The sequence below is a fragment of the Pipra filicauda genome, unplaced genomic scaffold (assembly GCF_003945595.2).
Source record: "Pipra filicauda isolate LSUMZ 115617 unplaced genomic scaffold, ASM394559v2 scaffold4_size7858003_pilon, whole genome shotgun sequence".
In the NCBI taxonomy this organism is placed as follows: Eukaryota; Metazoa; Chordata; class Aves; order Passeriformes; family Pipridae; genus Pipra; species Pipra filicauda.
The window spans coordinates 844,953-857,866 of NW_024104643.1; the positions used below are offsets into that span (position 1 = coordinate 844,953).

At 35.3% G+C, this 12,914-nt stretch overlaps 1 protein-coding gene across 1 annotated transcript in view; it reads right to left on the bottom strand.

Moving 5' to 3' along the window:
• The window catches only part of PTPRQ (protein tyrosine phosphatase receptor type Q), a 135,014-nt gene that overhangs the window by 19,716 nt on the left and 102,384 nt on the right, over window positions 1-12,914 (bottom strand). The window contains exons 51-55 of the mRNA XM_027747790.2: window positions 9,715-9,814; window positions 8,854-8,982; window positions 7,554-7,598; window positions 1,207-1,233; window positions 467-548 (exon numbers count right to left, since the gene is read on the bottom strand). Of these exons, the coding sequence (XP_027603591.2) occupies window positions 467-548; window positions 1,207-1,233; window positions 7,554-7,598; window positions 8,854-8,982; window positions 9,715-9,814 (383 nt within the window). The remainder of the gene's footprint in view (window positions 1-466; window positions 549-1,206; window positions 1,234-7,553; window positions 7,599-8,853; window positions 8,983-9,714; window positions 9,815-12,914) is intronic.

Sequence of the window (12,914 nt, forward strand, 5' to 3'; positions counted from 1 at the left end):
AAAACATTTCTGAGTTTCATAGCAGTATGACTCGGGCCTGAAAATGTCACAGAATAAACACTAACTGTGTTTTTGGAGTCACCATCACTCAGAAAGACGAACATATTTATAGCAGTTAAATATACCTGTATGTATGTTAGAAAACTCTGAATAATCTGTTCTTAGGTAAACTATATATGCATCACTATACACATAAAAGCACAAATATGGTGTTCTTGCCAAGGCTGAAGTCTAAAGAAGATCATCTTTTGCTGACACTAAGGTGAATAATTCTGACAAGGTTGCAGTATAGACAGCAGAATTCAAATCAGTGTAATATTACTTTCTAAACAATCAACCTGGTAATTGGGTATTGATTATCAAGGCCAGAGTCCTTCACGGCCTTGTCTGCTTAAAATGGACATGAAATGTGACACATGAAACGACTGAAGGTCTTGCCATGTTGTGACAACTGCTGGCAACATACCGAAAATTCTTCCTGAAACTTTAGGTTGTTGTTTGTACAAAGCTCTTCAACATGCTGTAGGAAGGATTTCTTGCTTATTGGCCTGAAAGTAATGACAGAAGATTTAGAAACCCATAGAGAATGTCTTTGTCCTTCTTTTTATTAACTGCAATTTATTAATAAACAAAGTTTTTCAGTTCAATAGAAACTGATACTTACGGGTAGAAAATTATAAATTGCTTACAGCGTGCTTATTTGATTTCCTTTTGGTCACTTAAAATAGAAATACTTTTTCTCCTTGTTGTTCCCCCTCACAAAATTTTTTATGTTGCTAATGTTAAGTCCTGTAGCATATGATTGTTTTTGTAGGTAACAGCATTTCAAGGTGAAGTTTTGACATTAAAGTAAATTTGTAAAGTTATCATTGCATTCTACAGTACATAAGTCTTTGTTGCACAGAAAACATTTTATACATTGCAAGGTTTTAGACTTATAAAATATTGCAATGACCTCATTCTCATAATGACATGGTTTTTAAATCGTGAGGAGTTTAAATATCCCTGTATTACTTCCCAAGCTAAAACACAGACATGCAGGCTTCACCCCAGAGAGAGAGAACGCATTTCTCCAGTTACCATGCAATTAGTCATGCTTTTATGATTTATACGCAGCTTGGAGTTTTTTTCTAATAAACATAGAAGAGGGAACCACACATTGAGACTCACCAATGAACACAACATAAAAATCTTTAATAAACTTACTTGATGGATTTTCTATAACTAAGTAATCTGCAACAGAGATTTTTGTTAAATGTAGCAAGTTCAGTTAACCAATATTGTACATATTAATAGGTTCTAGATTAAATACCAAGCAACTAAAGGACCAGATGTATTTCTCTTATGGATTCAAATTCAGATATCTTGGCTGATTGTCTTGCTTAGTTTTTACCTCAGGTATTGGCAGATATCAATAAGGTAGTTGTAGTTTCTATCATTCTCTTCACATCATTTTACAATACTCTGGGCTCATACGGACTTGGGAAATCCATGCTTGCAGCACAACATTTTTTATACATTGACAGGCTTCATTTTACACTACGCACCAAACATCATTCTTCTAAGGGCCATTTCAGAGCATAAGGATACAATTAATGTGACTGAACACAGACACATATTTCTGAGTTAGTCACTCTAGATATCTTTTATAATCAATGAAGAGAAATAGGTACGATATAGTCTCATTTTAAGCAGGTATCTAAAATAAGTGACAGATGAAGCATACTATTGGTGTGCCTCTACAGAAACCACAGCTATGGTTGTTTTTCTAAAGATTTTTAAAAATAATGTTCTGGTTTCATGTTAATTTTTTGCATGTTCACTGCTGTTTCCATGTGTGCCAATTTTAAAAACTGTGATACATATTAAATCTTTAACTTGATTCCACAGTAGGTTTCATGAAGATGTTACATGAGCATCTATACTCAGAAAACTTTTAGATGGCCTTGACTGACAAAGCTTGTCTAAAGCCAAAAAAGTTTGAAATAATTGTTTAAAAGATAATGGGCCCCTTCAAAAGAGCTCAAGTATACCTTTTATGTGTTTGTCTCTACAAAAATCATACATTCTTACTGACAAATATTACAAAAAGTATTCTATAATACAAATACAAATGTCTACTGTACTGCTGTCATAATTTTAAGAGAAAAGAAAAAATTGCTTCAAAAAGAAGTTGGTTTATGAACTTATTCTTAATTATTTAAATTTTAATTTAGATAATAAAATGAGATTAATACAAATGATGAACCATGAGAGTAATACAGTTGTTGAATCACTCATTATTAAGCATCAGAGAAGTCAATTTCAAAGCTACTAAAGATGCCTTTGTGATACATACTTTGTTAGAACAGTTATCTTCAAATAAAGCAAATGGCTATGAAAGCTTCACTGGGTCAGTCTCACTGGAGTTAAAAGGACAGTTTCAGAATGAAAAAGATAGCAGAGCATGCAACTCTATGAATGTTAAGACATATAGCTTGTTCTTATTATATCACTTATGTTGTTTGCATTTTGTGGCAGATTAAACTACTTTCTAGTAATATTGGCAACATTACAGAATTACAGTTTTCTTAATAGCTGTGTCAATGTACTGCACACAAATATATTTGTCTTTGAGTAGAACATAAACTTTTTTTAGGCTTTTTTTCTGGATAAAATTATAATCAATTGCAAAGAAATTACCCTTGCTTTTCCTTTGAATTCAGCTATCTTCACCACAGAACAATGGAAAAAAAATCATGTCCTAGTTGATATTGCACTAATTTTTCAAATATTGATAGCTCTCCTCTCAAATTCATAGCAAGTAGTGGCTTACTGCATCTACTTTGCAGTAAGAAAATACAATTTGGTCATTAGGGAATAAAAATTACTTCTATGCTGTATATAAGCAACCCAGATATGTCATTAGTGTTTCAGTGCTGAAGGTACACGGGTCCAACAGCAAAGACCGCAGACGACAGGCAGCACCATCGACACCACCTTACCCAACAATATTTCCTTTTTTTCACTTGCACTCGAAACAGGGAAGTAAAGCACTGAAATAGCTTAGGAAATTAGTGTTGCATGTGTTGCTTTCTAGTCAATTTTTAATATTAATAACAGGCTATTTTTTAAAGGCATAATAATATATCATCTTTCACAAGCAGTATACCTTTTTTTAAGAAGCAAGACATCTACAGATTGACACTTTAACCTGTCTGTGGGCATTTAAGTGAAGAACTTGATTTTTAAAACTTTTGTTAGTAGCAAGTACATATAGCTGTGGCTTGGGAGCTCAGAAAATAAGATTATTTACTTAAATTCTTATATGAAAATTCATGTCTTTCTTGACTAACTATGGTAAAGATCTTGGCCTTGTTGTGTAAGGATCTTCAGAAAGGATGAATTTTGTGTTCTCTTTAAAAACTTCCATCTATGCTCAGTTTCAGCATGCTTGGGCTTAAAAAATCAGCATATTTCCATGTCTCTTGATTTAGAATATGTAATAATAATAATCTTACAGTGTTTCAACAATGAACAAATACTCATCTACCTATAATCTTATCCTCCACATTTCCCAGCCTTTTTTATAAAACATAAAAATATAAATATCACTAGATCTTCATGAGCACAATTTAGAATCACACCACAAAGTTGAAAATTTCCCTATTTCAGCTGGATCATTTCAGATTCCCACTTGTCGGACTTTGAAACTAGGAAAGAAAAACATTCTCTCAGATAAAGAATGCTTTATTGCCTTAAATCTGATTTTCTTTTAAAACAGTGTATTGTTTCATGTGTGGGGTTTTTTTGAAGTCTATCAAAAATCTGAATCCCACTCAGATTACTTATGATAGAGCTAGAAAGAAGGCATTTATTTGTGTTGGCAGTGGTAACTGAAGACCATATTGCCACACAGACTCTGCTTTCTCTCTGGGTCAATCATCTGAAATCCACAGGGAATTAAAACTTCGTCCAAATAGAAAACAACAGAAATGACTATGTGGGCAAAAGGCTTAACTCATAAGCACCATTGACACTTCCTAGGACCAAGGGAGGAACTAATTTTTAACAAGTTAATTGAAAGCAATATGGAGCTTAACCCTTCCTAAATATTAAAGGCCTAAGGAAAGAGAACACATGGTCATTTCTTCCATTGTACCAGGACACATACATTCATAAACTTTGTACTCCTGGAATACAAACTTCAGGAAGTCTATTTTTGATAGCTGATTACTAGAGGAAACTTGTTTAAGAAAAAGGCAAGGCAGAATCCATGCCTATCCCCACTCAAAGGAAGATAGGTCTGTCTACAGAAAAAAACAGGCTGGTCTATGGAAAGTAATGTGTGTGCAAAATTGTTACCTCAAATACAGACACCTACCAGATGTATAGTATATAGGGAGGGTGATAATCATTTAACATACAATATTTTTCAAAAGGATTTCTAATTACCTGGTATTTGCAATGGCTACAATGTCTGTAATGCAGAAAAATTTCTTCTGAGTCTGTGCCCCATTTGTTTGACAAGCTGTCTCACACAAAGTGAAACAAAAGCCTCAAAGGATCAACCGCAAGATGCAACTTCTCAAGGAAAGACTTTAGGAAACAGGGATCTGCACAGCTTTATCTTGCTGCAGAAACCACTGCAAAAGGAGGGTGACAAGTAGATTGTCTCCTAGGTGAGCACCTGTAACAGGGAAGAGTTACTTGCCTCTCACCAAACCTGGTGCACCCTGAAAATTTAGTGACAGAATCTATTCATAGAAGTTTAGTTTCTGCTTTGAAAAGTGACTTGGTAAACCCTATGTACATGTTTTAAAAGGTAAGTAATGAGAGCACCCAGCATATGTATATTCAGTGTGCTTAATGAAACAATCTTTAACCTAATTTAGATTGATGGGCTGTGTATGTTTTAAACAAGGTTGTTTTTTCCTGTTATTGCCTGTCTCAGACCATCTCCACCATCATGGAGAGCATCATATGTCCCAAACACTCATTTTGGATTCATAAAGAAGATCTCATTTTCCACTGAATTCAGTAGGACTTAATTCCCTGCATGTCCTCTGAAACTACATCCAATTAATTAGTTGCCTAACGAAGACTTGTTGAGAGACAGTATATATGTACTTGCTAGTATTAGTAATATTAGACACTGAAGTTTTTCAAGTAAATTTTTTTATGATGGCCATTATGCTAAAAGATTACTAGTGGTGACTGGGATTTTCCATTAATTTCATGGTCTGAAAAAAAGTGTTACCCCCTAAAAAGTTTCAAAATTGTCAAAATGGGATACTTAGCACTTTTAAATTTGTCTTTTTCTAGTCAAACTGACTTTTTAATGCAAAATATTTAATATGACAAAATTTATAAAAATGTTTGAAATATAATACTTTGATTAACCTATACTGAACATTTTCTAAGCTTCAAGCTGTCAAATTTTTGATCTAGGAATAATAAAAAATATTTCCAGTCATATTAATACAGAACAGAAAAACCTTTTTCTACTCCTTTTCATTTCTTGTGTGATACCAGCTGCACAAATTTTCTGACAAGAGCCAAGATCATAGGCCACAATTCACTAAGTATGAGAGACTGTCTAAAGAGACAATGTATAAGAGACGGTCAAGAAAGATCTTGGGGAGCAGGCTAGAGTGGATTTTGATTCTGTGGATGAATGGTGTCAGCTGCAAGTGCATGCCTTTATTGATTTATAGTCACTACCATGATAGATAATATACTGTCTGAGAAATGAAAAAACATGTGGTTTCAAAAACATCCCCTTCAAATGAGCACTGAATAAGGTGATGAGTAGGTAGAAAAAAAAATCTATGCTATGTTCTTTTATCACCTAAGAGTTTCACACAAACTCCCCATTACTTTTTCAGAGTAGAAAGCTGGATAAGATTTCAGCTGATTTACTGTTATCCAAGAAATACAAACATGCCAGTCTGGCAAGAGAATCTGCCCATCTATGCTTTCCTCATACATTTACAGAATACCACAAACTGAAACACAGTAAGCTTTGAAACACAGTTGATACCTGCCTAAATGCAGTCAGTGTATAGCAGTAGGTTGTGCAGATGCAGTGATGCCTGTTCCAAATGCATGGGAAATTTGTAAAGGTTACACTGTAGTCATCAACATGTAATACAATAATTTAACATGCTAACATGTCACTGCTTTAACAACAAATAATGAAATTATAGGGTCAACACAAGAACTGGGACTGGGATTGACTTCAGCATGGCTGTTCCCCAAAGGTAACAAGTACTAAAGCTCTTTCATGATGCAACTGTGGAAGTCTGAAAACAGGTAGCAAAAATATTTTAGATATTAGGCTTTGCAGTAAACTGCCTTGGCACATGCTGCCGTGCTTCTGCCAGCTCCTTGATATAACTCATCATTATGAGGAAGGACACCTAAATTGTCTCTTTTGGTCACTGGCACTACCAGAACAGAATATTACAGATATTGAAACACTCTTTGAAGCTTAAAAAAGAAAAAAGTCAAAATAAACTAAAAAAATTTGATCACGTCAAGGATATCCTACCCCTCATTACTACGTGTATGTTATGTAGTAGGGTTCCACAGTACATTTTCTGTCTTCCAGTTGAAAAGAGGTCCTGAATTCTATCCTGAGGAATTCTCAATTAGTGCCTGAACTTCAAATTTCAACAGTTTCTCTTAATGTTCAACAAAAGACCTGAGCAAGGAAGCCACTGTAGCTTCAGTACCACTACTGTTTGAAAAGTAACAATCAAAAATTTTAACAGCTACTTCATGTACCTCACAATGACAGAAATAGAGAGTCTTTGCTTTTGACCATTAAAGAAGGGATGGAAGGAGGAAAGATAAAAGTACAGATGGAACAACATGACAAATTGCAAACCAAGATGTGAATCTGACTCATTAAAATAAGGGTGATGTAACTAAAACTGCTGAAACACAGTTCAGTAAAGGCCTTGCCGTGTCTAAATCACATAGTGAAGTGTACATAAGTATGAAACAATATGGGCAAGAGCATGGGCAAAAGTTTGCAATTACCCTTAAGAGTTTGAGACTCTACAAGTCTAAACTACACATAATTTAGACAGAAGAGTGGCAGAATAGTATCTGAAAACTGATAAAACATTTGACTGGGGGGATATATTGCTGAGATGGTAGGGGTATAGTATGAAACTCCTGCACTGTGAGTACAAAAGGCAGTTGAGAAAAAAAAGAATTTATCTTGAGTATATACATTCTAACTGCCAAAGAAAGTAACATTATGTTTCTTATGTCGCATTTGCACTACCTTTTTTTCAAGGATAGGTTATGTATCTCAGGGCTAAATTGCCATAATGTGTTATAGTTTCCACGTAAAATAGTTGTGGAACTGTTATAACTTAAAGTTAGATACTAAAAATAGACATGATTTCATGATGACAAATACAATTTTTGTCATTATTATGTCTGCAAAGATTGACATTTCATTTAGATTAACTATATTGCTCATTATAGTACAGTAACACACAGGTTAAGAGAATAGAATAGAAAACACACCATGTTGCTTCAATAATACAAAAACTTACTGGATGACAAATATCTCCTTGCGTCTAAAGAAAAACGAAGAGTATCTGGAAGTAAAATCCATTAACACTTTAGTATATAAGCAAAATTAATGCTATTTTTATTTAGCTAACAGTTTGGAAACAAGGTAATTTTGAAGATCCATCAAGACCATTTATATGAGTCACAGTTATCACAGTGCATTGGCTATGGTTCTGTCTTCAGAGGATGCTTTCCACTGTTGCTAGCAGGTACTAAACAATGTTATCTGCACAACAAGTGTCCCCCACACAACATACCACATCCGTTACATCAGTGATTTCCAGATGACTCATAGTATGTTTTCTCATCTGTCACAAGCAGCCATTCTTGTGTGCTCTACTTTGAACAGGCTTGTACACGCAATCAACTTACTCTGTACCACACACGTAGACATGTACAAAAAGCCCAGGTCAACAGCTAACAACCTTTCATCTTCCAGCTATTCCTAACCTGCAACAATAGGATGTTTGACTTGTAGGGTAAGACTATTTTAGGCTTCTCATCTTTAAGAAGACTGCCTACCACAGTGTTTCATCTGTGACACAGCAGGGAAAATACTGGCAGGTGAGGAATGTTTGCCAAATATTTCTAACTCAGTTGGATGTCCCATATTATTGAGAATAAGAGTTATATTTATTTGTTGAATAATATCCATATTTCTGACAGTCAAAATGAGTGGTTTTCCTTTGATAAATATCTGTGATAAGATTCCTTGTCAAATAGAAAATATGAATAGCCTGGAATTGCTGCATGCACCTTAAAGGAGTAGATGTTAGTATAGCCAGTGTGCTGAGCTCCACAGAAACCCAGATGTTATGCAAATGCCTTGGTTAAAAAAAAAAAAAAGTTTTCTGAATGTCAATTAAACAATGACAGATTTGTTAATGAATTAGTTGATTTGTTCTCAAATTAGTTGACAGGGATTTCTGGGAGTTTGGCTCTTTCAAAATACTTATGTAAGTTTGCAGCCTACAGAAACACTGGGCCATTAAAACCTCGGAAATTCTGCATGTTTAAAAATATGTAACCCTTTTTTGGCTAACACAATTAAACAGTGATTTGCACTTAGATCTTTACCTTGTTGTAAAAAGAGCTTAAGATTAAGTGATTTTCTAAAAGCTAGTGAGAAGTGTCTTGAGGATGGAGGTCATTCTTTGAAAAAGGATCTCAGTGACCTGTGTAAGTAAGAACAGCACAAACACTTCCAAACAAGCAAAGGTCAGAAAGGGGTCATGGCTACAGACCCTTTGGGCTACTGTTTTGCCTAAGGAGTATGCTTACCGTGTAAATCTCTCATCCTTCAGCTCCAGGTCTGCCACTGTGATCAGCTGATCCAGTTTGAACTTAGTGTCAATAATTTCAGCATCTCGTGGGGAGTATGTGCCTCCCTCTTTTTGCTTCTGCCGAATTCTAAACAGAAAATAAAGTGAAAAATAAACATGCAAAAGACTTAAGAACATATATATCAATACTTTGATTTGACAGGCTGAAACTGAAAAATGGTTGCCAGGAATCCTTCCTTGGCCTTTATTCTCTCCCTTCCAACGGTTTAATTTAGTGGACAAATGTAACTGCAGTTACGTTGTCTAAAATTCAGAAAAAAGAATCTAGCTGCTATATTCTTTTAGTTTTCCTACATAAATTCTTTGGTAATGCCTGAATAATGCAGCTGAGGGAGAACAGAACTGATGAATGAGGAAACTGACATTGTGTGTGCAGTGCCCAGCCTGCTTCTTTACATGGAGATTTTGTTCACAATTTGAATTAGAACTCAATTTCTCTTTCATGTGTGCTATTTCAATGTATTGAAGTGATAAATTTATTAGCAAGACAGAAAATAGAATTTAGAGTATTTACTTCATATTCAGCTATAAATAGTGTTAGTCATCACGATAACTTCAACCAGCTGACACTCTGATCTGTCAATAGAGAAGTGACTTCAGAAATTTAAGACAGGCTACTCTGATTTGCCCTATGGACAAGATGGGTTTTCTTCATCTATGGAAGTTATCCTCTCTAGACAAAAAAACCCAACCAAAACCCAACACATTTTGAAATGACAGAATTGTTCTGTTTAAACTCTTCTTTAAAACATTTTTGAGTGTTTTCAAACATACTATGGCAAGGATACATAAATCTCACCTTGCAAAAGCATACACTGCAGCCACCAAAAGAACAACCGAAAGTATACACAGAGTAACAGCAAGGATAACTTCTACAGATCTTCCGGTTAGTCCTTCACCTGCAACAGAAAGTGGAAAGCTAGTATTTCATAGATTCTTCAGAATTTTTACGTTTCTGACAGTGGGAAATAAGGAAATTATGAAAGACAGACTCCTTTTGTCTCTGTGCAACTGCATCCATTTTGTGGTGGCTGAAGAGCTGATTCAGAAAGAAAAATATAACAAAACCAGAAACAATTTATGAAGAGGTTCCCAAGCATTGCTGATCTGTGTAACGCGTAACGTTAATAGTACGTGGCTAGAGCTGTATGTGCAGCCATCCCTTGGTGCTTCTCAGTTTTACCTGCTCAACAGGTTAAGGTAAGTCTACACTGCAGTAATATCAGTCTGAACCTTGGCCTGAGCTAAGCTCCTGCAGTCTCTGTGCAGCCAAGAACAGAGGAGGACTACTCAGACTCCTCAAGTGGAAAAGGCAGAGCACAACTCTAAAGCTTTGAGGCTTGCTGCCACTCAAAAGCACAAAAAAAAGATACTATTTTTAGAGATAAGGGTGCTGAAAGAACCCAACTAGTGACCAGATCTGAACTTCCTGGATTAATCTACCTCACTGACAATTAACTCATGCTCCTTGTTTGTGTGAATTGGTGATATTGTCAGGAATAACCACTAGTAGGTCAAAAGTAATCATAAAGGCCTCTGTGATAATAATCAGTCCTTCCAGGTGAGAATGAAAACTCATTCAGAAACTGATAAACTATTTAGATTAGAAGTTTCTAGGCCTCTTTTTGAACCTCTTTAGTGCTATACTTCTGAGACTCATTTTATTTCCCACCCTTCCTGGTAATCCAGTACCTATCTAAAAAAACCCTCACCCTCTTTTTCCTTTGGGCAACAGTAAAAATAAGTAAAGCAAGGGAATACTACTGCTGATATTGTTCACCTCTGTTGACATTCACCTTCATTGCTGATCCACTGTAGAAAACCTATCTCCTGTTTAGCCTCAAGGAAGGGGAGAAAATGTACTGCTTCCTGCCATAGGAAACTGAGATTTCCCACTCAAAGGACAACATCCTCCCACAGACACATGGGAAACACTGTAGTCCTGGCTTTGTTTCTCTCAAAAGGCTCTGTTTTGGGATTACAGAGTGTATTGCAGATGATCTGGACTGATGTCCATAGGAGAACATCATTCAAATTCAAAACGATCCTGATTTATCTGAAGAAATGATCTTAAAACAGTAGGATGCAATTTTGTAAGATCAAGTGCATGGTTCTACATGTAGGTAGAAATAATCAGCTACAATAATACAGCACAATAAACAGTAGGTTAGATAGAAATTTATCAAAAGAAAGAATGAGATTACTGTAGACCAAAACTAACATGAATAAGCAATATCATGCCTGACAGGCAACGGAATTCAGTATAGTTTACAAAACGCCTGAAATAATTCTTCCACTGCATTAACAAAGTTTTAGACGCAACACTGGACACTACAAGATAAGAAAAATTTCACCCAGGGAAAGACAAAAGAAGAGAAAAGCAAATATATACAAAAATGTTTCAATGAGAAAATGAATGAAAACATCCATGCCACTCACTTATTACTATGATAATGCAAAAATGTTAGCAATGTGGAAGAAGGACAGAAGAATATACAGAGGAACCTCTACAATGGTGCTATCTATTTTGCAGTGAACAGTGAAGTCTGTGTTAAACCCTACAATTAACATCAGTCCAAACAATACCAATGTTAGTAACCAAAACAGTCCTAGCAGAATTGTGCCACCAAGAATAAAACCCCCACATTTTTTCCTACTTCTTTGCAACAGGGAAGGTCTACACTTTTCTGTGTAGACATGTCTGTAGAGATGATTATGAGCAAGGGAAAGGAGACAAAACAGAAAATATCACATTGTATAATTCTGAGGTGCTGCACTCAATGCATGATGATAACAAAGTGTAATAGTAGAATACATTAAGGTCAGTTTCTATGCAACAGGCAGTGTCAGGAAACCCCATTCTGATTATTTCTTATCTCATCAGCTTTATATTTCACATGGAAAAAGTACACTTACACAACTTACCAGTTGCCTCACAATGATTTGCTGAACAAGCTATGAGAGTTTACAAAAAGGTTATAATCTGCCTTGATGTATTAAAAGTTTAAACAGAATTTATCACCACATCTTAATTATCTCATGGAAAAATCCTGACCTTTCCTTGTAATATGGACATTATTTTTGCAATGTCAGTCATGGGTTATGAGGAAGAAACTCCACCTCTCCAGCTTAAGAGGAGGGTTGTGGTACTCTGAGTATGGCTGAGTGGGTGCACGTTATTAAAGTGTATCCTTTACTATAATTAAAAAAAACATTATTGCAGCTGTGTATTCCAATAATTTCTGCTTCCTAGCAAAATTCCTGTTGTTTAACAAGAGCATCTAACATCTGTCACAGAGAAATCTCTCAAGGTTTCCATATTTTTTTCTGCTGCAAATTATACAAGGTTATCTTTCTGATTTTCCAGATCAGAGACCTACCTATTCTATTAATAGATTTAGGAACCAAAATAATTTAGAGTTCTTTGAACTGTTGTGCATACCTCTACCAAAATTTAAATTAGTGTTTTATCTACTAAAGTGAAACTGTAATGTTGGAAAACTACAAATTTCAGTGATTATTATGAAAGAAGCTAATTGATTTCAGGCACCATAAACTTCTCTTGGAAAGAAGCTAATGCTATGAGTGCAATATAAGTAATTGGGTCACAGAAACATCTAAAAGCTACAGATCTATCTTGTATGTTCTGAATTAGGCCTCTAGAGCAAGCCCAAAGTTCACATAACCAAGGCATGTTCTGGAAGAAAACACTTGGGCAAGGTTCCTTATGTTATGTGTCTCCAGAGAAAATGTGTCTGAAAAAATCTAATTTCCCTTATTCACTTAAGATGATATTGGTAATGGCATTGCCTGTGCTGCATCCTTAAGATCCCTTAAGTGCAGTGCCTGTATCATTTGTGGTATATCAGTTTGATGTTGATTTCACAGAACTTGTAAAAAAAAATTCAAAGAACTTTTAATTATCTATTCCATGTAAGTTTTGTTTCTTGTTGTATGGGCTCTGAAATTTAGAAGTTTAGGCTAGACAAGAGGATGCTG